General features: G+C 45.3%; 1 protein-coding gene across 3 annotated transcripts in view; it reads left to right on the top strand.

Moving 5' to 3' along the window:
• Positions 1–501: 501 nt before the first annotated feature.
• LDLRAD3 (low density lipoprotein receptor class A domain containing 3) overlaps positions 502–26,339 on the top strand; it is a gene marked incomplete at both ends in the record, with an annotated part of 230,260 nt that continues 204,422 nt past the window's right edge. For all 3 annotated transcript variants that reach the window (XM_084237406.1, XM_084237405.1, XM_084237404.1), the window contains one exon: positions 502–547. In XM_084237406.1, coding sequence (XP_084093532.1) covers positions 502–547 — 46 coding nt within the window. The remainder of the gene's footprint in view (positions 548–26,339) is intronic.

Genomic DNA, 26,339 nt, shown 5'->3' with positions numbered 1-26,339 from the left:
ATGGGGAATACAACCAAAACGAAAATGCATACATTGTGCAAAAATAAAAAAATGATGCATGCATTATATAAAATAAAATATTAAAAACAAAATAAAAAATAAAAAAAAAACCCTTGCGTTTGGGTCTGGGAGGTGCCGAGCACCCCATCCTTGGGAGGATGGAGCAGAACAGGCAGGAGGAAAAAGAGAAAGCAGGCAGAGAACAGAGCCTGGGCTGTTCAGCGCCCCTGGCGAAAGCCCGGCGAGGCCAGCGGGTCCGCAGCCCCCGGGGCGGCCTCTCCAAGCCGGGACCGCAGGGACAGGGCGCGGGCGAGGGCGCGCGGCCCGGAGCTTGCAGAACTTTGCCAGGCGCGGCCGGGCCGGTGCGGGCGGGGCGGGGCGGGGGTTCGGGGGGGCGGGGGGCGGGCCTGGGGGGGCGGGGCCGGCGCGGCGAGGGGCGGGGTCAGCGCCAAGGCCGCGGGGGCAGCGCCGGCGCCGGGCAGCAGGAGCAGCGGCCGCGCCATGTGGCTGCTGGGGCCGCTGTGCCTGCTGCTGAGCAGCGCCGCGGGTGAGTCGGGGGGCTCGGGAGAACTTCCTGCGGGGCGCGGGGCGCGGCGGCCGGCCGGCGATCGCACCCCCTCCCGCGCCCCGTCTGCGTCTCCGGCGCGGGTGTGCACGGAGGGCGGACCCTGGCGCCGGGCTGGCCGGGACCCCGGCGAGGGGCCGCGGCGGGGTGCGCGTCGTCCCATTGTGTGGGCGTGCGCGCCGGCTGGTGCTGTGTTGTGTGTGCGCGCGGGCGGGGCTTTTTGTGCAGCCGGGCTCTGGGGAGCCCGGTAGCTGCCCCGATTGGGCGTAGCTCGAGTGTGTCTGTGTGAGTGTGTTAAGTGTGTTAGGAAAAGGGAGAGTGGAGGGCTTGGAGAGAACTCTCCCCTGATCCCATCTTCCCAGAACTCCGGGTGCTGGGTGCTGCGGGAGCCTCCCCCAGGCCTCCCGGGTCTCTGGCATGCTCCCTCAAGTCTCCCCACCTGGACAGCAGGCGAGGGGTACCATGATTTCCTGACGCTCCTATCTGGGACTGTGCTTGGTTTGAGCAAAGGGTGATGAAACAGGGCCGTACCTGAGATTTTTACTGTCCCATGGAGCCTGGGCGCAGAGCATTTCAGTCATCTGAGCGCCCCCACTCGCGCCGTGACCAGCCAGGTGCCGGGGGGAGCACCCTGGCTTCTTCATAGTGACTCTTTGAACCTGCATCACCATAGGGAGTGCATCCCAGAGTAGCAAACCTCTTCTCCCAGGCAGCGTGCTGCTCCCAGGAACTTTTCTGCTGATGTGGGCACGCTCCGAATTCCAGCCAGGGAGCCCTTCCCTGCCCTGATTCTGCCCGCGGCCACAGCTGTCAGCTGCCCCTCCTGGACTCTGCCTGCCCGGCCTGGCCCCCTGATATTTATTTCTGGGCAGCTGATGCCCAGAAAGTGGGTAACAGTGTCCACTGAACTTTCTCCAGAAGAACCTTGCTTTCCTGACGTCTGTGTCATTCACATGTCTAATTTATTCCTGATTTCCCCAAATGCTCCTCTAGCTGCTTGCTGTGGAGTTGTCTTTGGTGGGGTGTTTGTTGGGGGGAGTTTGAGACTCACTTCATTCTGATCTGTGCCCCTCCTTCCTTGCTCCCCAGGTGTGCTCTTGGAAAGAGAAATCGCCCCCTTTCCTTGAGGTCCCTGGTCCTGGCCAACCTCAGATTCCACTGGGCAGCCTTCCCCTGCTCTCAGACCTATGACATCATCCCAGGCCTCTGAAACTCCTTTAGATGTCTGTGGGTTTTCTGTGGCTTCCACTGAGGGTGGAATGCTGGTGGCTGCTGTGCATTTTTAACCAGCTCTGGGTCAAAGAGCCTTGTTTCTTCTGAACTATTGGGCCACCCTGGGGAGAGTTCCAAAGGGGCACTGGCAGCTGTGGGGAGGTGTGAATGATTATTTGGAGGCTGTTTCAACAGGCAGATTACCAGGACAAGTCAGACACAGAGACCTGCCTGGATTCACACTCCCTATTTGCATGGCTGTGGCATGGAAGGGGGCTTGTGTGTGTCCTCACTGCTGCTCATGGATGGCCCTGCTGCTCATGGCACCCCCTTACATACCCCCCCATCCCCCGTTGGCTGCTTTGGTTGAGTCTTCCTCTTTGTAAAAATGGCTGTAGTTAGTTTTGTCTTTTTCAGGTCAACACTGGCTATTTATATTTGTGTATCTACTTAGAAAATAGAGCTAAGGTAAATCAAATAGTCCTAAATAGTCCTAGTGGGGATTGAGGTTTGGGGTGTCACAGAACTGCCTAACCATCTCAGGTGGCGATTTCCCACTGTCCGTGGGCACGGAGTCTGTGCGCCTTTGGAATCCCCTTTATAGTTGTCTGTTTCCAAACCTCTAGCAGGCTGGGGTGTGTGCATTTTTCATGTTGCGTGAAGCATCATCCTTCCAATGTGGATTCCACTTTGACGGGAAGTGTTACCAGAAACGGTGGCCGGTTGGTTGGTTTTCCTGATGCCAGCAGGGTGTCCCAGGGATCCCAGGCTGTGGTTCAGGTTGGGGTTCATAGCGGGACTGGACACCCAACCCTTCTATCCCACATTCCACACCTCCATCCTTTTCTGGGAAGTCGATAAAACAAGACATTATAAAAGCCTTTCCTTTGGATTTCTGTCCCTTTAATAGTCTTTGAAGAAATGTGGGGTCAAAGTTGAGCCCTCCTCTGAGTTCCCGGTCTTTGTAGGACTAGAAGGCTGCTGACATTCCAAGAGCCTTTAGAGTCCTTTGTTATTCAGGAACCTTCTCAGACACCTTCATGTGTGTTTTTAATTTTTCTTCCTTTGTTTTTAGTGTTTGCGTTAGGGAACTGAAGCATTGATTTTGGCTGTTATTATTTTTTAATGTATCTGTGAGGATTCAGCCCCAATCATGCCCTCTGATGCTCCGTTTTCTTTCAGGCGGTGGACTTGGTGGGCGAGACAGTGGGATGGTGCCATGGCAGATGGGTGGCCAATCTCACACTTCCTCCTCCTGGCTGACCTTTCCCTGGACCCCCTGGCATTCTCTTCTGTCAGGCAGAAGCTTCATCTCCCCCCTGTGTACTCCCAAGAGCATGGGTAGTGACCTTTTCTCCTGGAAAGATCCGCTTAATGGGATGAGCCGGTAGATTTTATTTTATTTTTTAACTAGCTGGGTAGTTTCATGCAACCCAGCCCAGCCCAGGAGATGACTGTGCACACTGAGTACAAATAAACACACCTTGTTGCTCTTCATCTTCAAAGAGATGCACCTAGGCTCCCTGCTGGGGTATGATGTGTTATTCCTGACAGCCCACTTAGGCCACTTGGGAGAATGTGGCCTCCAGGGCCGGGTGGTGATTTCTGCACCTCCAGGATTCCTTTTTGCCAAAGTCGCTAGGACCAGTTGAGAGTGGACTTGGCTCCTCACCTTGGTAAAAACAGTTTAGAGATTTAAGGGATTAGGAGTTTATAATCAAATAATCTCATATTAAAGATTTGACCTCTGTCCCTTGCCTGTCTGCATGGGCAGGAGGACAAGAGGGCAGGTGCTATTTGTGGATTGTCTGTCGGTGAGATACTCTGCTCGACGCTGACAAGCTCACAGTCTTGTTGAATTTTTCCAGTGACATCTGTGGCAGGAAGTGGTGTGATGGTGCATGAGCATTCAGACCCAGGGTGCTGGAGTAGGGACGGTAGCCTGGATTCTCACTCCAGTTTCTCTTTGCCTTTCCTGCTCTTTCTAGCCACCTTGCGCAACACGTCCATGCCCTTCCTCCCAGATGCTTTTATGAATTAACTTAAGTCAAAGAGATCCTTTCCAGAAACAAATCTGCTCCCTTTTTGATTCTGCTCTGAACTTGTTCAGCAATTGGTGGTCATGGTAAATACATAAATGGCATTTTTAAAAAAGGATTTTATTTATTTTTGCATAGAAGAACTAGGGTATAAGCCAGAGGTGCAGGGGGTGGGAGGATTCACCAGAGACAGAATGGGGAGCAGAACAGGCAGATCTACTGAAATACACTGCTGAGGGGAGCAGCAGGTGAGACAGAAGAGGTCTGCCTCGTCATGTGGGTAGCTCCCTGGCTGGGCATCAAACTCAGGCAGTCGCAGTGGGCCTTCAAGGTAATAGCACAGAGACTGAACCCCTAGGCCACCAAGGAGGCCCCATAAATGGCATTTATTGAGTAAAAAATGGAACTTTTCAATATAGCACATGTCTTTTGCTACCTGGAGAGCAGGCAGGCTTGGTGGCAAGATGCCTCAGGCCAAGCGTTGATTTCTAGATCTGAGTTGTGGTCACATGGGGCTTTGTTTTCTTTCATAAAGCTTAATATTTATATTTTCCCCTTTTCTTATATATTTATTGCATTTTACTATTGAAAAATAAAAGATTCATACACACTGATGTGATTCAGAGTGATGGAACTCTTTTTAGCTGTGAGGTAGCCCTGGGGACATGTCTATTTTGGGTTGTGGAGTTTTCTTGTTTATTTTCTTTCCTTCTTTTTCTATATGAAATATTCTAGAAATGCTTGGGTCAGTTTAGCCATGCAGCAGTGCCTTTACTTGACAACAAGGGAGATTTTTTTTAAGAGTAAGAATGTGTGTGTGTGTGTGTGTGTACACGCACGCACATGTGCACACATAAGTGCCTTTCTTTAATTGTAATTGTAAAAGAATCTGTCCTCTTGGATGCTGAAGAGTGTCCTTAAAAATGTTGGCTGGGAGAGCAGCCAGGAACTTTGAAGATGCACCATTTGCTTGTCACGTCATTTGACATCATTTGCTTGCTGTTCAATACAGGTATTCCCTGATTTTTGAAAATTCATGTTAAGCTTCTTTGCTTTTACCAAAGACCTGCATTAGTGCCTATTTTGCTAACCAGAAGAAATCCAAAGAGGATTTTCACTTTTGGAGTGAAAACGGTGTTCAGCCTCGGTTTTACCCCAGTCATTCTGCAGGCTGTGAGCACCCTGAAAGTGAGAGGGGCACTGCTGAGCTGCTTCCTCCAGAACTGCTTTGTACAGACTCTGTATGTATCATATTGTTCCTGCCTTTACTATAGATTAATGTGATATTAGGTTTTTTGTGTATTTTATATGATTTGGTAGGTTATTTTGGAGATTGGAAATGTTCAAAAAACTTTCCATCTACATTAAGGTAATTACTAGCTTGCTTTATGCCATTTTGCCTTATGAAAGGTTTCATAGAAGCATTTTACTTTTGGACAATGAGGAAACCTGAGTTGCCCACTAGAATAAGTGCACTTTTGTGACAGGGTAATTGTTTATTTCAGGTAGGTTTGTTGTGGTTTGTGCAGATGGTTTCAGGAATGGCCTGGGGACAGTCTAGGGCAGGGTTTCTCAGCCTCAGTCCTATTAATATTTTGGGCTGGATAGTTTTTTTTTTTGGGGGGGTGGGGCTCTCCTGCCCTTGTAGGATATTTAGCAGCATCATGATTCTAGATGTCATTACTAGTCTCCCCCTTCCTGCCTCTCCATATTGTGACAACCAAAAAGGTCTCCAGATGTTACCAGATGTTCTCTGGGAGCAAAATCACCCCTAGTTGAGAGCCCCACATCTCCTGTGAGCAAGCCCCCTTGCCAGACATCTTGAGCATTATTACTGCTCACCCTAAAAATGCTTTCTGGATGCAGTGGGTCAGGATGGCATCCTCCTCCTGTGGAGTCTTGCAGCCCCTCACATTCGCGGTGAATATACTTTCTTAGCAAGAAACACCCTCAGCACTAACCTTTCCCTCTGGGGCCATAGTGAAAGTGTTGGGAGTTTTAGATGGTAGCTTTGGTGCCCTGGGAGAGACATGCTGAGAAAGCAGGTAGAAAGCAGGTGGCACGACACCAAAAGCCACTTGGTTCCCTGAATGTCAAACTTGGGCCTGAGCCTAAAGGAGAAGTTGCCTGAAATCTTACCTGGGAGATGTGGATTGAAATTTTTTTTTTTAAGATTTATTATTTATACAAGAGCTGGGGTACAGGCCAGAGGCGCGGGAGGGTGAGAGGATTCACCAGAGACAGAGTGGGGAGCAGAACAGGCAGACGGACTGAAAACACCGCTGAGGGGAGCAGCAGGCGAGACAGGAGAGGTCTGCCGCACCATGTGGGTATCTCCCTGGCCATCTGGGAATTGAATCGAACCGGCGCTGCAGAGGCTGCGGACAGCTTCACAGTGCTGGGCTCAACCCACTGCACCACCACCACCGGGGAGGCCCAGGGAGTTGTGGATTGAAATCTTAACCCTGGAAGTCTCCCTTCCTCTGCTCTACAGAGGCCTTCTTGTTCACAGCTACCTTTTCCCTCCCCGTAACTCTTCTCCCTTCCCATCCAAAGGCTTTGCAACTTTAGTCTCTTCTGCGGGTGGTGGGGGAAATCGTCTATACTTGCGGCAGGGTGGTTTTTTCAGAAACATTCGTCTTGTCCTTTTCTGAAGTCTTTCAAAGTTACGCTCAGTGTCTCTTTGTAACACTAGGACTCCAAGACACTTTGCCTTCCAGCTGCCGTTTTCCTTTGTTCAGTTTCCAACCTTCCTTGAGTGTTTCACATCCTCCTCTCTTCAGACTAGCAACGGGCATTGTCTGCTGCTGTCTTCTTTTGTGCATGCATTCCCAGGAAGAAAGGAGGTACCGGACAGGGACTCTGTGCAGGCAGGCCGGGGGGCCCTACCGCAGACCAGGCACCCTCAGTCTCGTCACACCCTCTCTGTGAGGAAGTTCGTGGGCAGACTGAGGGGTACCCTCTAAATGCTCTAAGTCAGTTTTGCCACCACCATATAAAGACAAAGCGTGCTTGTAGTGTATAAGACCCTCAGTAGAAAAGAGCTTTCATACAATTGGTGTGCAATAGAGAGAAGAGGAAGAATGTAGTTAAAATAATTTCCCTGTGAAACACCCAAAGTTACCCAGCCCCTCGTGGGTAAATGCCCAGCCAAACAAGGTTGGCCCAAAGCAGGGCCCCTCGGGCCCAAAAGCTTGCTACAAGTCTAGGGGACATTCTGGTGGGGACCAACAGGAAAGGGACAGAAGGGGCCACTCAAGTCTGGAAGGAAAAGAAGAAAATTCACAAGTCAAGATACAGGCTTCCATTTTCAGCCTCCCATGGGTCTCTCACCTGCGTCTCTGTCTCTTTCAAATGTCTCTTTCCATGTTCCCCAAGTCTCTGGTACAAGTCCAAGGTCAAGTAGCAAGCAGGGCTTCTTCACATGTCTCCCAGCTCCATGTGCTTTCTCCAATCTTGGCTTTCTCCTGGCTTTCTCCAATCTTCCTGGCTTTCTCCAATCTTCCTCTTCGGGGGACTCTCCCTGTGTTTCTTAGCTTGTCCTCTGTGCTCAGCTTCTCCCTTCTCTGTGTGGGCAGGGAACTCTTCTGGTACCATTGACTCTGGCTTCCTAACCACGCAAATATCCTTTTCTTTTTTTCTTTGGGTAACTAGAACATTCTTAAGACTTTATCGGCTGTTCATTAGTGCGGGACCAGCTCTACCCCATCCAGATACCATGCTGTGCTGTCCAGGGGTGCAGAGGTGCCCTTCAAGAACCAGGTGACCCAAGGATGGGAGGTCATTTGCCTTCTTTGTTATCCAGGAAGGTGAAATCTCAGAGGTGTTCCTAAATGTTGTCCTGATGGATCTTTGTGTCACCTTGAGGGGAACAGGGCTGCTGGAAGTCAGAGGACCTTGAGGGTCATGGACAACCCATCTCTGGGGAGAGACAGTGGTTGGCATTCTAAAGAGGTTTCAGAGGGGTTGATTGGTGCTGGGTTGATTCTTTAGATTTCCAGGTAAAATATTGGGGTGTGCATGTTGATGTGCTAAGGCTCTAGTCTTGAACAAGACATTTCTTTCTGTGGCTTGTGGGCAACAGCCTTTTAAAATTTTTGGCCATACTACATAAATAGAAATATATATATCCATGTACACCACGTGTAAGATATAAGTGCACGCATGTGTATTTAATATGTGTGGTGTATATATATGTGCATGCCTATGTATATAGTTCTTCTGTGTGTACTGTGTAGCATGTAGTGTGTATGGATGTATGGTTACATTTATGTATGCTACACAGTACATATAGACATATAGGTGCATTTTATATCATACATTGTATCATCATATGTATTACAGAATTATTACATCTTATTTAAAGGATTTTATATATGTAATCTTATCTTTTAGGACCTAATCCTTTAGGGCTGAACTCTCATGGACTATAAACTCCTTGAGGCCTGGGGTTATAGCTTAAACACTTGTCATATTTCTTATTTCTCTTGTGGTATATAGGGATACAGTAATGCTGAACCACTCTTGGAAGGTTTATTGGGTCAGCAGGATAGTAGGATTATGCATATGTTATTTTGTTGTAAACTTCTTGGATTAAAGACATTACAAAAACAATACATCGAATACATGCCCTGTATAAAAATTTCAAACAAACAGAACTTAATTGCCATAAAGCATTCAAATCTTCTTTTGTTCCCTTTTTATATTTCTCTTTCCTTTTTGAAAAAAGGAAAGTTCTACTTTGAGTACATATATTAGTCACATCCTCTCCCTATTCCTGTTGTTTAGACAGCTCACTCTTCCAGAACACTTGACCTTTTCACTCACCTTCACTTGCATGGCCCAGTTGGTGAATGGCACTGCTTTGCCTCTATTTCAGAAGCAAAATGTAATACAGTTTCAGTTCTTTGTGAGTATCTTCCTCTCAAGTCTCTTAAAGTGCTTGGTTTGTGCTTTGAAAAAAAAAAAAATACAGTATTGCATTCATTCTTCCAGTGGCAGATATTTACTTCACTATTACCAATTTGTGCTCTATTTCCTTGTCTTTTTGTGTAGACAATAATTTTTCATTTCAGTGCACAGTTTCAGTGCAGTCTTATAAACAGCATGCTAAGTAGTAGGTACATCCAGTCCCTGCAGTGCCCTCAACACACAGAACTGGGTAGAAGTGATGACCCATGAGCGGCTGTGACCAGAATCACCCATGCACCCCCAGTGACCCATACATCACAGTGTCCACCCCCCTGGTGCTGTCATAAGATGCTGTCAGGCATATCCTGAGGACAGAGAGGGAAATTGGGCACATTTTGGTTTTGGAGATGTTACAATTCCAAAGGTGTATGTGTCCCATTGAGCCATTTTTCTTTCAGTTCTTAGCTATTTCCCCATTCTTTTCCATATATCTTCTGGTATAAGTGTATTTTCTAATTTAGCTATTGCTTCCCCTGTTGTTAGATGTTTTATTTTCACGGCAGTTTACTCATGTGAGTAGCGTGCTGAGCCATTTTACAGATGGGGAAACTCGAAAGTCAAGTCATATTTCCCAAGCCCTCAGCCAGTTAGTTGGTTTCAGAATTGGCATGACACCTGTGCTCTTAACCACTGGTCTACCACATGAGACACTCAGGTTCATGTTCATTGAAAGGAGAAAGTGCTCTTCCTAGTTTTCATCATTGGGTGGAATGTCACATTGGTTCATGACACTGCATGTTTTAGGGATATAGGTGCATACATCTGCAAATATGTTATCATAGCATGCCTGTCACCAAACCCCCAATGATCCTTCACCAAAGTCCATTCAGCCCCCACCCATCCTGTTCTCCTTCTATAACTTCAGGTCTACAGTCATATTTCAAGGGTTTATTTTAGTCTGTTCCTTTGCTTGTTTTTTATATTCTACATATGAATAAAATCATCCAGTATTTGTCTTTCTCCTCATGTCAATACATGAAAAAACCTGCAGTCAACAGCCAGCATTATATTTGGGTGAGTAGCTTGCCGTAAAAGGCAGCACCTGGCCTAGCCCTCATACTTTCCCCTCTTAATGCTTCCATATTTTCTGTATTTGGGAAGGCATCCTCTTAGTTGGTAGTTATTTCTGTTCTCGCTTTTTTTTAAAATTTTTTCATCTTCTTACATCGTTGGACTATACATAATAAGCATTTAATTTGACCTTTGCTGAGCTTTATTTCATCAAAAGAAACAATAACAACAATAAACAAATTATTTTATCATCATGAGAGATTTGCCTTTGAAGATGTTAATGAAAGAAAAAGATTTTCCCCTTAGATGAAAGTGTTTTTTGGAATATCAACCCAAGAGCTGTATGGCTGGGACTTACTTCCAGTAGTGCTAGGGGCCAAATAGACAGATCTCTGTTTAAATAGTCTAGAAATAGATTTTTAAGACAAAAATAATAGTGCTGGTTATAAAGCCACCTATAAAGAGAAAAATTCAAGTTTTTTTCTTACTTTCTGATTCTGAACTTAAGCTGGCATGGTTCACCCATAGGAGAATGTTTTTCTCAACTTGCTAAAGATGGTCTGTCTTTCTTTCTTTCTCTTTCTCTGTTTCTCTGTTTCTCTCTCTCTTTCTCTCTCTCTCTCTCTCCCTCTCTCTCTCTCTCTCTCTCTCTTTCTTTCTCTTCCTCTCTCTCTGTTTCTTTTTAATTTAATTTCATTTTTTAAAGATTTATTTATTTATGCATACAAGAACTGGGGTACAGGCCAGAGGTGTGGGGGGTGAGAGGATTCACCAGAGACAGCGTGGAGAACAGAACAGGCAGACTATCTGAAATACACTGCTGAGGGGAGCAGCGGGTGAGACAGGAGAGGTCTGCTGCGCCATGTGGGTCACCTCCCTGGCTGGGGATCGAGCTCAGGCCGCAGTGGCTGCGGATAGCTTCATAGTGCTGCGTCTTAACCCCTTGCGCCACCAGGAAGGCCCCTGTTGTTCTTTATTGTGGAAGGTGAAATGACAATATCCAGCTCCAGCAAGAAGTTAGAAATCATTTACCCCTTGTTATTGGACTCTTATGGGCAGTGGTTAGGGTCTTGTGTAAGAATCATTCTTCAGGACTGTGGAGTGTTAGTAACTGTAGGAAAACCAGAAGGAGCCACAGGATTCCAAGCTCTCACTGCCAGGTTCCCTCCAGAAAGAACAAGTCTCTGTTTTAGTGAGTCATTGTGATATCAGAAGACTGTCACTCCATTGGTCCTCAAATCCGACTGTGATTTTTGACAGACAAATAGTGCAGTGTGAAGACGAGGGTTGTGTCTGGCCTGGAGAGAGGCCACCAAGAGGGAGGGGAGGTGGCCATTTAGCTTATTCTGGAATAGGCCTTCAGCAACTGGGTGCCGGAGGGATGTGGAATTTATGAATAACTTGATTTAGAAGACTTGCAAACCCGAGGTGCCTATTCCGTGAGACACTTGTGTGTCTGTTGGCATAGAGAAATGAAAGCATAAAAGGTGTTTAATTTTATTGCGTTACAAATCCCTTCACGTTATTCTACGGGCCAGTGAGGTGAAGTGGGACTATCAGACGTGCGTTGTCTTTGATGGCATTCCTGGAACATTTTCCCTTAGCTGTAGCCTTGAATCAGAGCAGTGTTCTCCTGCAGTTATGAAACTAATTGGATATGGCTGAGAAGTGAGCCCTAGTCACACGTATACCTCCACAGACACTTGAAAAAGAGCCTCTCCGTTGCTTTGGAAAGTTCTAAATTTAATTTGTTTTTAATTATGAAAATAAAATGAAGAGGTTTAGGGAAGATGGAGAGTGATGAGCAGCCTAGGGTGTTTCATCCGAAAAATAAAATCCAAAGCTTTAAAAAGTTGTCAGTGCTAAGAGAAACTAGAACAAAATTGAGTAAGGGTTTCAAAGGCAGATTTATAAGAACATCGTTTATATTCAATTAAAAAGTTTGAAAGTAGCAAGCAAACCCAGGTGGGTCAGTTCTGGGGAAACAGGACTGAAAAGAGTTGATGCTTGCTATTATCAGGGACCAGAGTTGGAAAGAAGGACTTGGATCAGGAATATTCTGTGAAAATGAAAGTTAGAGCTAATCTGGTAAATGTTAAAGAGAAAATATATGATCCAGCAATTTCACTCCTAGGTATTTACCCAAAGGACACAAAATCTTTAATTCAAAAGGGCACCTGCACCCCTGTGTTTATAGCAGCACAATTTACAATAGCTAAGCTTTGTAAACAGCCCAAATGCCCAAAAATAGATGTCTGGATCAAGAAGATGTGGTACATATACACCATGGAATATTACCCAGCAATCAAAAAAGATAAACTCATGCAGCTTGCGGCAACATGGGTGGAGCTGAAAGGGATTCATGCTCAGCGAAATAAGCCAGAAAGAAAAAGAAAAATACCAGACGGTCTCACTCATAGCAGGGATTTAGAAAATCTAAATAAGGAACCAAGAAAAAGGCTAATTATAATAAAGTAAAAATCAAAAATCAACAAGCAGCTATAAACCAGAGACACAAAAATGAAGAATGATTTAAAAAATACATAAAATAAAATAATAAATAAATAAGTAAACAAACAAAACCTGGTGATGGATTAAAAAAAAGAGAAAATATAAATATTAGCAGAACTTGTGAAGCAGTAGGGCAAAGATTTAGCATGCCTAAAGCTCATTTATGTTGCCCAAGTGGATGAGAACAACAAAGCCAAAAAATAAATGTTGAAAATATAATAGGGATCCTCACTTTTTAAAATTATACTGGGGGAAATGGAAATGTTCAGAAATTGGAATATACATTGAAGGAAAGGAATACTAGCCAGCATGGGGAGGCAGTATCGGGATCTTTTGAAAGTACCCATAAAATGTGACTCAGCAACATTCCTGAACAGAAATAAGAACTCTTCCTTTGGTGTATGATTTAAGTTCCCTGAAGCAGGATGGGGGCTGTTGTGGTTTTTGATGTCTACCTTGTTTGCTGTCATGGTCCCGAATCAGTGCTCAGCATGGTATCCGTCACACAGGGGGGTTTCCTATAAGTTTCCTAGAAGGAGCGGAGCTGATAGCTGAAGACGTGTGACTGTGAAATGGAAGAAGGATTTAAGGGAAGAAACTTACCTAGTCAGCTGCCTTTGCCTTTTGGAGTTACAGTTTCTCCTCCTCTAGATATTAGAACAGCCCCCTTCATCTTTAAAGACCTGCCAAGATTTTTTAAATTATTTTTTAAAGCAAAAAAAATAACATACCCCAATGAAGTATGATGAAACAGCCACCACCTACCATTTTACCTTCTATACCCTGGCTCTTCACCTCTGGTAACCTCATTTTAGTTTTCAATGTCCACTTGTTTTTTTTTTTTTGTTTTTTTGTTTGTTTGTTTTATGTTGTCCATCGTCTGCTTAGTTTTCTGGTATTGCAAAAATAGGTGAAATCAGCCGATCTTGGTCTTTATCTTTCTGACCGATTGTGCTTTGGATAAACCCTTTGAGGTGCTTCTGTTGTGCCGCAATTGGCAAAATTTCATCTTTCCTTATAGCTGAATAATACTCTGTTGTGTATATACTCCACAGCTTCTTTATGCAAACATCTGTCAGTGGGCATTTAGGTGGCTTCTATATCTTAGCCACTGTAAATAGTGTTGCAAAAAATATTGTGGTGCATAAAACACTACCAGTTCATGATTTCATATTCTTCAGATAGATAGCCAGAAATGGGGTTGCTTGATCAGGTATAGTAGTTCTGTTTTTGATTTTTTTGAGGACAGTCTCTTCCACTTTCCAAAATGGCTGCACCAATTTACATTCCCACCAACAGCAATATAAGGGCTCCTTTCTCTCTGCATCCTCTCCAGCACTTGTTAACAGTCTTTTTGATATACTCCATTCTCACAGGTGTGAGATGACACCTCATTGTAGTTTTGATTTGCCTTGCAGAGATCTTTACCTTTGGCTTAAAAAAGACAAAGGCAAAGAGGCCTTTGAGAAAGAAGTGGATCACAGCCATTTTAAATTGGAAGGTACATTTTGAGACTAGCTTGTGGCATGTGAAAAGAGTTCTGAGGGCTTAAAGAAAACTGCCATGCACCTTAATTCCATTTGAAGATATGGTTACATAGTTTGCTTAATGAGTAGAGAAGTTGCCAAGAGGAAGAAGTGAAAACAGTTCTGGTTTTTAAAATATCTCTGTTAAAAATGCTAAGGAGTAAGAAAATTAGGATTCTCGTCTGGTCTAATTTAAAAGGAAATAAAAATTTGCTGCTGAGACCACACAAATGATTCAAGGAAGGAAGTGCATCAATAAATATAATCTTAGGGGGAAATGGAGGGTGATATAAATACATCAATTATAAGACTAAATGCACAACAAAATGTCAGTAACTCATTGAAATAGAAAATCACCCATCTACTCATTAGAGGAGCCATAGTAAAAACTAAGAGCTATAAATAGAATGAAAATTTAAGGAAATAAAATCTATTACGCGGGGCTACATTTATGGTATCAGATAAGTAATTTCATAGCATTAAGCATTAAGATAGATAAACAGGGTTACTGCAAATGGCAAAAGGTTCATTAAACAACAAATATCTGATAATCCCACATAAAAAGACATGAAGAATTAGGAACATAATTAAAGGTTGTTGAAGGTTCTCCAAGTATAAAATTAGCTAGTGCTTGCCAAATTTTGGAAGGTTAAAAGTATTTAGAGAATACATAATTTTACTGTTTTAAAGAAGTCCCTGGGAATAAAGAAATGCCCTAGCTAAACTGTACCCGAGACTCAGGGATTAGTATCTGAGGTTGGCTGTGGTGGGTGGGTCTCAGTGGTTCCTGGGACAGGCCCCAGGGGGCCTGTCCTCCGCACACCTGCTAGTGGAAGCTTTGGGGATAACATCTTCCCTGATAATGAGATGAGAAGGCTGATTAACCTTTACTTGGGCGCAGTGAGTCTGACACCAGTGGTTGCCCAGGGGAAGTGTCTGCGGGTGGGAATTTACAAGAGCAGCTTAGGGCCTCCATATGGATAGGAAAGAAGGCTTTGCAAAAGTCACTGACACCAAAAAGCATATTTTTGCTGTTCCATGGTAGTAGGCATTGATCTTATTTAAATTAGAAAATGTTTTCCTGGTTTTGCATGGTGTATTTTCTCTTTTCAGGTGATAATAGTGGGCTCATTGTGTAGCGCTTTGCTGCTCTGTCTAAAGTTCTGGTTGGCAGACCAACACTATCAGCACCATTGAGATTGGAGTCTGCGTTTTCACTAGATCTTTAGGTCATCCGTGTGCCCATTTAAAGTTTTGGAAGCACTGATGTGGTTAAGAATATAGGCTTTTGAGTGAGTCAGTTCAGATGCAAATTCCAGCTCACTGCCTTGACCTTGGTCAAGTTTCTTAAACTTTTTTCCAGCCAACATGTCTTCATCTAGAAATGGAAATAATATGGTCCTTACCAAATGGAAATATTTTAAATGAGAGAATGCCATTAGCCTTTAGGAAGCACTTAGCTTTTGTAGTTGCCACTTACTGTTATTTACTTTAATCAATATTCAGGTTTATTACAAAATTTTGCACAGAAATTGAGAAAAACAAAACTTATGGTTTTGTAACCTAAGGACTGTTGCCATGTTGGTTTGTTTTCTTTGATTTTACATAGTTTTGATGGTCTTGAGAATATATCCTTTTTTTTTAAAGATTTTTAAAAAATTTTATTTTATGCAAGAGCTGAGGTACAGGCCAGATGCACAGAGGGTGAGAGGATTTACTAGAGACAGAGCTGGGAACAGAACAGACAGACTGACTGAAATACACTACTGAGGGAGCAGCGGGCGAGACAGGAGAGGTCAGCTGTGCCATGTGGGATTCTAGCCGGCTGGGATCAAAACCATGCTGCAGAGGCTGCGAATAGCTGCACAGTGCGGTGCTCAACTGCCTGCACCACCAGGGAAGCCCAGTTTCATATCCCAATTTCATATCCTTTTTTCACTTATGCTTATGGTATGAGCATTTTTTGTTGTTAGAGTAACCTGAGAGAACAGATGACTAACATCGCAGAGTGGTTAGGTGTAGGTTTTTTTTTTTAAGATTCATGTTTATTTATTTATGCACACAAGAACTGGGATGTAGGCCAGAGGTGTGGGGGTGAGAGGATTCACCAGAGACAGAGTGGGGAGGAGAACAGGCAGATCTACTGAAATACATTGCTGAGGGGAGCAGCAGGTGAGAGAGGTCTGCTGTGCCATGTGGGTAGCTCCTGGCGTGGCATCAAACTCATGCAGCAGTGGCTGGCCATAGCTTGATACCACTGAGACTTAACCCCTGCACCATCAGGGAGGCCCAATTAGGTGTAGTTTTTTTTTTTTTTTTTTTAGATTTATTTTATTTATTTATACAAGTACTGGGTACAGTCAGAAGCACGGGAGGGTGAGAGAATTCACCAGAGCCAGAGCTGGGAACAGAACAGGCAGACTGACGAAGTACACTGCTGAAGGGAGCAGTGGGCAGCAGGAGAGGTCTGCGCGCCATGTGGGATCCTTGCCTGCGGCTGGGGATTGAACCTGCGCTGCAGAGGCCGCGGGCAACTTCTCAGCCCAGCGCTCAACCGCTGCGCCATCAGGGGAGGCCCCCAATTAGGTGTAGTTTTTGATGTTGGCTCTGGGATCCATCGAATCCAACCTAGTCAGTGGCATGCTGTCTGAGCTGCTTTGCTTGTCTATATGTAGAGGATGAGTGTAGCCTGTCCCTTCTGACTTTACTTGATAGTTGTGAGGCTTCCATGAGAATCATTTATGGGAAAGCTACGAGTAATAGGTAGAATACTGTTTGCATCTTTGTTATTGTAAATGGGTGGTCTTAATATGTGGAAAAGCCTAGAAACCTAACATTCACTTCACAATTCCATTTTTTTGACTTCATCCTAATTAAAGAGTGTGGGATGTGTACAGATAGTCAACTCTAAGGATATTTGCGGTTGTGGCATTGCTTTTAATGTTGATACGCTGGGTGCTGTCAAAGTATTTACTAGAAAGGATGAGCTAAAATACTATACAGCCAGTAAGAAGAATGCCTCAGACCTCAGCTTTCCAATGAGAGAGCCACTTGCCACACGTGGCACTGAAGTTTAAATTTTAATTAAGATCAAGAAAAAGCAAAAGTCAATTCCTAAGTCCCACCACACATATTTTAAGTGCTCAAAAGTCCTGTTTGGCCAGTGGCCATCTTATGAACAGCTCAGATCTGGAATGTTCCCATTATCTTTCTCTTGAAAGCAGTAATCCTTTCATGGAAAGGAAATTGTCGCAAAATACAGTGATTCAGATTTTGTGTGTGTGTGTGTGTGTGTGTGTGTAATAAATTGCTCCTTGGTGCTTAGGACATTAGCACCAAGCATTTCTTCATTTTTTTTTTTAATTCACTCAAATCTGGCAGCAATTGCCCCCATTCACTGACAGCTAGAGACTTGTTTCAGCGCTTCCCCTCCTGTGACTTCTCTCAGGACCCCGCAGTGCCTGATGTAGCTATTGGTGTTGTTACTACTTTTTGCTTTAAAGCGTGTTGCCTAGTGTTGGATCTTCTCCTTTACCAAATGCATCAGTTCATCCTTTCTTATAAATCTATTCCCCCTCACCCCATTTTGCAGCAATGATTGTTAGCAGTTGGGGAGAGGAAGCCGGTGTGCTTTCTCCCCCGTTCAGATTGGTCGCGAAGTCTTAATTACGGGGCCAGGGAACCCGAACCATACTTCTTTACTAACAATAACAACAGAACCCTTCTCCATTCATTGGAAATGTGTGCTCTGCCTTAGTCTAGTTGGCAGAGGTTGGTGGACGAGGTATCCAAGGGCTCCACAGCAGCAGACCTTCATCCTGTGCACCCTGGCAGCAGCCGCCCTCCTGCCCTCTGAAGTGTCCTACCCACTGGCAGCAGGTACAGCCTCCCTTCTCCTTGCAACTGGGACGAACAGATACAAATAACCCTTGCCCGACTGCCTTGGGAGATGGTCTTGGGTGCCTAAATGACTTCTGTTTTTTCTTGCAATTTTAGCAAATGATTCTGGCCAGCTGGCCCTGGAGAGGAGAGTGTCTCCCAGTTCATTCCTCTCCCCACAGCTCAATGCAACCTTGTGTAAGCAGTGTGTGCACTTATTTGCTGTCTGGTCTTACTATTGATTTAGGCTCTGACTGTGTTTGCACAGTTTCTCAAAGAAAGTTTCCTATTCACGTTTCAGAACCCTGCTAGTGAATCTCCTGGTCTAGAAAGCTGTTTTCCTGTGTGCAGCTCCCAAGCACAGAATTAATCTCACTCTTTTGGCGGGAGGTTGCTATATGTATGTTTTGAGAAGTGATTCCCAGAATACATTTAGCTAATATCCATCATCTCACGTAGTTAGGAAAGTGTTTTTTTCTTGGAGAACTGGCGGTATCTAGCTCTTTTAGCAACTTTGAAATATACAATGCAGTATTATTAATTATAATTATAATTATTAATTATATGCAGTATTATTAATTATAATCAACATTATACCCCCAGAGTATATTAGTGTTCTAACTGGAAGTTTGTACCTTTTGACCAGCATCACTAATTTCCCCCATCCCTGTCTTTGGCAATCATCAATCTTTTTTCCCACAAAGTCAGGATTATTTTTTTAAAAAAATCCATATATAAGTGAGATCACACAGTATTTACCTTTTTCTATCTTACTGGTTTTATTGTGCATAATGCCCTCAAGATCCATTCGTTTCTCAAATGTCAGGATTTTCTTTTCTGCAGGTGAATAATATTCCATAATCTTAGTTCTTACTGGCTCTCTCTTCCTTACATTTGATTGTTCCTGTTGGACTTAACACATGGTGTTCCAATTTCTTTGTGCTCATTTCCATACTTGCATGGTTATAAACCATCTCTGACTGTAAGAGTAACTTGGATATTTAAAATTATGTGCTTTCTAATTACTTTAAATTCTGGAATCTTTCACACATCCCAAACAAACCAAAAATAATATAACAAATGACTCATTACCTCTAACACAAATATGTCAGATTTTTAACATTCAACATTTTAGTTCAGATCTTCATTGAGAGAAAAATATATTATAGATACTATCAAAGATTTTTCCTTGTCTCATTACTTTCTGCTCCATCCAGAGGGGACTACTGTCCACATTGACATATATCTGCTCTGCTCAGTTTTTAATCTTTTGTACATGTGTGTGCTTATACACAAATAGTTTTTCTAAAGTGTTGGGCCTCCCCTGGGGCGCAGCGGTTGAGCGCTGGGCTGTGAAGCTGCCCGCAGCCTCTGCAGTGCCAGTTCAATCCCCGGCCGCTGGCGAGGGTCCCACATGGCGCACAGACCTCTCCTGCTGCTCCCACTGCTCCCCTCAGCGGTGTATTTCGTCAGTCTGCCTGTTCTGTTCCCTGCTCTGGCTCTGGTGAATTCACTTACTCTCTTGTGCTTCTGACTGTACCCAGTGCTTGTATAAATAAATAAATAAATCTTTAAAAAAAATAATATTCTCAACGTAGAATAGCTGGGTGGAAGTTGAGATTGCACCTTTCAGTCTGGCAAGATGTTGTCTACTTGCCTCCTGAAGTGGTCCTACCCATGTATATTCTCCCATTAGTGGTCTCTGAGTGTACATCTCTTCTGATATTTGGATTTAAGAGTTCTTAATCAGTTTCCCCAAAGGCACAAAGTGATGTTGATGGAGGACAAGAATAGAAAAAAAACTGACAAGGAGGTGCGCCACAAGACCAGAAACCTGGCTCACACAAGGAGGTGGGGGTAGCATAGCCATCGACACAGCTGTGGAAACCAAGATCCTTAGGCGAGACAACACAGTTATGGAAACGAAGATCATTAGGCGCAGATATGAAGTTGTGGAAACTAGTATCCTTAGGCTCAGACTAGTATCCTTAGGCGCAGACTAATATCCTTAGGCGCGGACTAGATTACAAAGCATAACATCCAAGCAGGTATCCCAGGGTGCATCCAAAGGTGAAGATACGGAGATTGAGCCCATTGTCGAATCTCCAGTCCCTTTCAAATTCTACATAGTTATCCAAAATTAGAAAGCCACTGACAGTTCACAAGGAGTGAGCCCCTCCCAAACAGAAGGATACTGTATCAGTTCAGTGTCTGCACAGGCTCCGGGCAGCTCTCCTTCTGCTCACCTGTGACTATGCAGGTGCCTCTTTTCACCATCTCTCTCCCTCTGCAGGGCAGCAGCTTTCCTGCCCGCCTATGACCTGTACCTGCCAGGACTTCTCTTCACTGACCTCCCTCAGCGGAGGCCGCTCTCAAGGCTGCCCTCCTGCAACTATGCAGGCCTCTCATAGCAAACCTGTCCCTTTCTGGGCAGCTCTTCCTGCACCTTGTGTCTAGGCAAGTGTCTTTAACTGTTTTATCCCTTCCCTTAACAAACCTGCCCTTTAAATATAACTAATGTCTCTGTCTCATGGAGAAACGCGCCTGGGAAACTTGCCGTGTGTCACTGAAATGGGAGCTCTGGTGACACCTTTCCCAGAGTGAACCCAAGGACCCCGTGCTCCAAACCCAATGACTCCAAAAACCACAACAATAACTTGCTGTGGTTTTAAGGTCCTTTCTCCTGATTACCAATGAGAAGAGTGTGGTAGATTGTGGCCACGTGCCCCCTGCTCCTCACCTCCTCCCCATTTGGGTATAGATGGAGAACCCTGAGGACATTTGCCCCAAGTGCAGGTAAGAGGTGGTTGTTCCAGTGCTGGTGTGGTGAGAATTTCCAGATGTGGAACTCTGGGCCTTCGGGCTGGGGCATCAGGTCTGATGCTGCTGGAGAGTCGACTGCTTTTATGTGGACACTAGGTGCTTCCGTGGCTCAGCTCCTGGAAGGCCATTCTGTGCTGCTTTCCTGATGGGAGTTTTACTCTGAGGGTGCTGAAGAGCAGAGCACTGAGACACTCCACTGTGGAGAACCACTTTCTGGACCCCATCTGGAGTGATGGCTCAGAAGGTTGACTCTAATCAAATGATCTAGGTTCCGATGGTGATTGTGTGACCAGGACCAGTTACAGGTCGTCTCGCTGCCTCAGTGGGCCCTTTCTTAGTAAAAGGATGATGCCAGCCTCATACATACTTGGGAACATTGGTGAGCTCCTGTGTGCTAGGTGCTGGGTCCCCTGCCTGGCCCATCGGGACCATTCACCACTGGCTCTGAAACTGACATGAGCACTGGGAGTGTCATTTATACCACAGTCCCCAGTGCCTAGCCCAGTGCTGGCACTGAGTGAATACTTGGTAGATGTTTGTTGAATAACTGTATGAGTTCCTCCTTACATATGTACTTCAGTTTGTTTGCACAGCGGGCCTTTGAATTTTAATCTAAGAGCAATGACAATATTCTAAGCCCAGGAATACTGTGATCCTGTTTGGGGTCTTAAAAGAGAGATAAGGAATATTGATCCCTGTTACATTTTCAGTGTTGAAATTTCTGGTCACCAAGTATAACCTTGAAATCACATTTTCCTGACTCATTTCATACTGACTCTTGAGAATTTATTTTTCCCATTTCTCCCCTCCCTGAAATGTTTCTTGCTTTTTTGGTCTTTCTGAAGTACACTCAAATATCTTTTTTCCCCCCTGAAATCCTCAAGTTTTTGGAATTTTTACTTAAGCCTATCTACACATTCTAGGTGGTATTCCCCTTCCTTAGTGAGGATACATTGAAGGGCTAATGCTACCAAGTTCTGGAAGCAAAGTTCTGAGGGTTCCAGATATATTATCATGCTGCTGCACATTCAGATCACATCTCAGCTTATATTGCCTCTGCAGGATATTTTTTTCTGCTCTTAATGTTGTATTGAAGAGGGCAAACACGCCTTGTGAGGCCATGGTGGGGGCTGAGTGACTGGTGGCGATTCCCATATGTTGGGGCTGCTTGACTTCAAAGGAATGAACAGCTTGCTTCTGGAAAGCTCATTCTGTTTTCTGGGTTCTCTGGAGCATCTCCTTTTTAATGAATCCCTAGTGAATGAAAGCACCTCAAAAATTTCCAAATAGAAGTATCCTTTCTCTGAGTACATTTAGAGGAAGACATGCTAGCTGTTACCTTTTCTGTTTAAATAATTTTCATTTATTTGCAAGATAGAGGGTGAGAGCAGAATGGGAAGAAATGAAAATCTCTGTAGACTTGAGTCATTTGCACACAGAGGAAACTATAAAAGGGCTATTTTAGTGCATTAAGAAGCCAAGAGGGGTGGGGAAAAAAACAGGGTAAAAAGCTTGGCTTTGTAATGTGGATGCCAGTGCATTTAAGAAGGGTGACTAGAGTGAAGATAGGGAAATAATGTAAAGAGTAAACCAGAGGAATAATCAAAAACAACACAGAATTCGGAAGTACCAGGTTGTAAATGTTATGGAAAGAGCAAAGTAGAGTTGTGTGCTAATGGTCTCTCTGTTGAGAGTGAGGAGGAAGTGCTGGGCTCCAGAGACAACTGGATTAGAATTTCAATTACTTAAGAGTTACCTAAGATTTGGGGATGAGCATGTATGCAAACACCCTCACATATAAACATCCTTGACCTGAATCCTAGGAAGAAATTCGACATTGAACTTCGGAAGTCTTCATATTGAATCTGTTTATTGTCTATTTGAAGATGATCTGTTGGCATTATGTCACTGGCTCTTTTGAACAGTTATTTGTATTGTTCATTACTTGTGAAGCACTGCGGTAGATTTCCCTGTGCGTAAGCAATTAAGAGTAGCAAGAGCGGGAGAGTGTGCAGAGAGGCCTGAGCGAGGCATTGTGCGTTGACACAGAGAGTGATACAAAAGTGACAACAGCCAGATGCTGCCTGACTCAGGGGAGGACCATAGTTCTTCCCTATATGATGGATAAACAAAGATGTTGAAGGACATCCTGACATGAGCTTGGAGGAGAGGGTAGATGTCAGGCTCCAAGTCCAGGATGCCTCCGGTGGGCCAGTGTCCTGTGTAATTGGGGAGCTAGAGATCAGTTGGGCTGGGGTCTCAAGGAGCCGTGGAGATGGGACTAGCATTCTCCACTGGGACTACCCCAGTTTACCATGTTCCCACTTATTGGCACCTATTGTTTCCCAGGCACTATGGAAAGTGCTTTATACACACGATTTTGTGGATGCCTCTAAAGATCCCTATGAAATAGGGATCATCGTATTCACCTCTTGACCCAGTAAAGAGACTGATGCTCTGAGATACAAAGCAGCTGGTCAGGACTTGGGCAGGATCTCAGTTGAGGACTCTGGGTTTCCCATGCTTGGGCGGGTGGTGGTGATGAGGATGTGAGTTGGGCGTATGGCGTCAGCACTGGGAAGCCTTCACCTTGGTCACAGGAACTTGGGAGGACCAGGTGCGGTCCCCCGGTGTGTCTGTAACAAGACCTGTCCTGGGCCATCGCCTGCCAGCTATAGGGAAGGGACTTGGGTTTGCAGACCTTTGAGAGAGCAGTTTCACTTTGAATGATGAGAGCAGAAGCTGGGTTTGTAAATCAGGGTTAAGAGGCTGAACCAGGAGGAAGTGGAGGCAGCCATGCATTGCCTATTTGCACAGTCAGCCATTCCAAGACTGGACTTTTATGGACTAGTAAAATATAGAAAAATAAACCAAAAAAAAAAAAAAAAAGGGTTAGGCTCCGGATGCTGGGTCACCTACTTTTATTTGATCAGATGAGAACAATGAAAAACAATCACCTTTTATTATTCAGCACCACCATTTTATAAAAGATCACCTTTTATTATTCAGCACCACCATTTTATAAAAGAAATCCCATTTTAATGCAACATTGCAGGTGTGACTCATCCTCAGAACAAAGGATCGGCCTTTAATGGAAAAGGTTTACTTCTTAGAAGAGCTCACAGCAGTGGCTCCATCAGTTTCTAATTTCATCTTGGACCAGTGAACACTGCGCGGTGGATCAAGGTGTACCTGCCGCACATTTGGGACCTGCTGGTCGAGGCTCTTCTGTCCCAAGGGGTGACTGCAAGGAGAGTTGCTGGAGGGCTGAGGCTGAAGCAGCTGGAGGAGGGGACGGGTGCTGAGGTCCATGTGCATTAAGCAAGGGTTTTTCTGGGGCAGGGAGCATCTTGTCCAGAGGATCTGGGAACTCTTAGGAATATAGGGGTGTGTGTGTGTGTGTGGGGGGAATAACACAAAGAGGAGGGAGGGGTGAGACACAGAGTGGGTGCACCTAACATTTATTTAGCACCTGCCAGGAGTGCATTATGAGAGATCACTCACTCCTCATAAAGGTCTTTGGGAACGAAGGCACCATTACTACCATTTTATAGACTAAACTGAAGCCCCAGGTGTTTGATGTACAGCAGATCCTCAAATAAAATGCCAACGGTGTTTTGTTATAATGTCGATGATGAGAAAGAAAATGCTGGCCAATGTGGAACAAAATGATGTTGTTTGAGGATCTGGTTTCCTTTTTGCTTAGTCGCGATTTCCAAGAAGCTGTGCCGGTGTCAGTGAGGACTTATCGTGGCCAAGTCATTTCACAGAGTTGGGGTCCAGGCTGAGGCTAACACCTTTGCCTTCTCTCTCTGGCTTTCTCATTCTGGGTGGCTTTGCATGCTGTTTTGGAACATTTCCAATGCCTTATGTATGTGGAGTGTTAGTAGCGGCCTGCGTTTCCTTGAAGGACTGTGTGCTTGGTTTTCTTGTGACTTGGTGATGGTTTCAGCTAGTCACTTTCCGAAGGGCTGCCTCAGCCTGTGGCAGCTGGCAAGTGGGACCAGTGGGATAGCAAGTGTCTGCTCCTAAGGACCTGTCCTGCTCAGCGTGGCAGTTCATACTCCCGCCTGGTTCATGCGCTTATATGAGAGCGGCTGTATGGGGTTCACTTCCTGACCCCCGCCCCGCCCACCGCAGCTCAGGGATTCAGAGCTCAGAAAGCTGGAAGGAGAATCCCCCTGTTCAGAGCAGGCAGGATCCAAACCCTGGCACCTGCCCCTCATGCAGGCTCTTCTCACCTCACGTTCTCGGGGCTTCTCCCACTCATTGGCATAACCCTCCCACCCCAGGGCCTTCCCAGCAAACTCACAATGAATTCTTTGAACCGTTGCCCAAGGAAGGTTTTCAGACTTTCAGCCATTTTTCTCTGTTAATGGAAGCTCTGACTGGCTGGTTGGTTAATGGGTCCCAGGTTCTCCCACCTACTTACGTCCCAATTTTCAAGCATTATCCATGGAGAAAATCCATCCTGCAGGAGGTTATGACTTAATGAGCTCCGTCAAAGTCAGTCTCCACTTGCGGGCAGCAGCTTTGATCGCTGTGATGGGCGTTTTGGTTTCCACGGAGAGGGACCTGGGGGAGCCGGGGCTTTGTCCATGATTTATTCATGGCTCCTTGGCCTCACCGTCTGGCCTGGCTCTCCTGGGAAGGCCCAGTGTGCGGGAGCTTGATCTCTCCAAACAGCTGTGGGACTTTAGGGCCTCGTGTCTGGAAGTTGTTGCTGAGCTGGAAGGCAGCCAGGGGTTGGAACGAGGGGTGCACACCTTGAGTAGACCCTTTTCAGGGTCTGAAGATGCCCTTGGGCCCCTTACTTGGCACAGTAACTCTTTGGAGGAGCCTAGTGGGGCTCATGTAGGGGTGTGGGTTCTTTTCTGAGAGACCCACTGATAAGATATCTACGTGAGTTGGTACCAAGTCATCGTTTGTTTTAAACGCCTTAACGACACAACAGCTGTAAAGGATGCCCACTTGTCAGCCTTTGGTTTCTTGCTTGTGGTTTTTGCTTTTATGAGGAGTGAAAAAAACAGGCCTGATCTTCTGGGAAGGAGCTTGCATGGAATGGGGTGGGTAGGGAGAGGGAGGGGTGAAGACCGCTTCCTTGTGTGGCCAATAATGATGAGAACTCTGGCCTGTTGAGTGCTTACTCCCTGTCCCTGGCTCTGCTCTCGCTTTGCAGCCTTTATCTTGTTAGTCCTCTGACAGTCTTCCAGGTGGGTGGAATTGTCCCCCTGAGAGGTATGTTCATGTCTTAACTCCTGGCATCTGTGAATGTGACCTTATTAGGAACTTTTGCACAAGGAAATAATTAAAGTGAAGCCGTACTGTACCAAAGTGGGTCCTAATTCTAATGATGGATTTTTTTAAGATTAATTTATTTATGCATACAAGAACTGTGGTGTAGACCGGAGGTGTTGGGGGTGGTGAGAGGATTCACTAGAGACAGAGTGGGGAACAGAACAGGCAGCTCTACTGAGATACACTGCTGAGGGGAGCAGCGGCCGAGACATGAGAAATCTGCTGTGCCATGTGGGTAGCTCCCTGGCTGGGGATGGAACTCATGTTGTCGTGGCTGGTGATTGCTTGATAGCACTGTGTCTTTAACCCCGGAGCCACCAGGGAGGCCCTCAATGATGGATATTCTTAAGAGGAATGGACCCACAGATATACACAGAGGACAATGGCCAAGTGCAGACAGTGGCAGAAACTGGGGTGAGGTGGTGTAGTGGTGGGAAGGCCCAGGGCAGGATATCTGTGACCCGAGCATACGGGTTAAAGGAGAGTCCTAGAGCCCTCTGTGGC

This window comes from Talpa europaea (assembly GCF_964194135.1).
Source record: "Talpa europaea genome assembly, chromosome: 1".
In the NCBI taxonomy this organism is placed as follows: Eukaryota; Metazoa; Chordata; class Mammalia; order Eulipotyphla; family Talpidae; genus Talpa; species Talpa europaea.
This window is presented reverse-complemented; position numbering and strand designations above follow the sequence as displayed.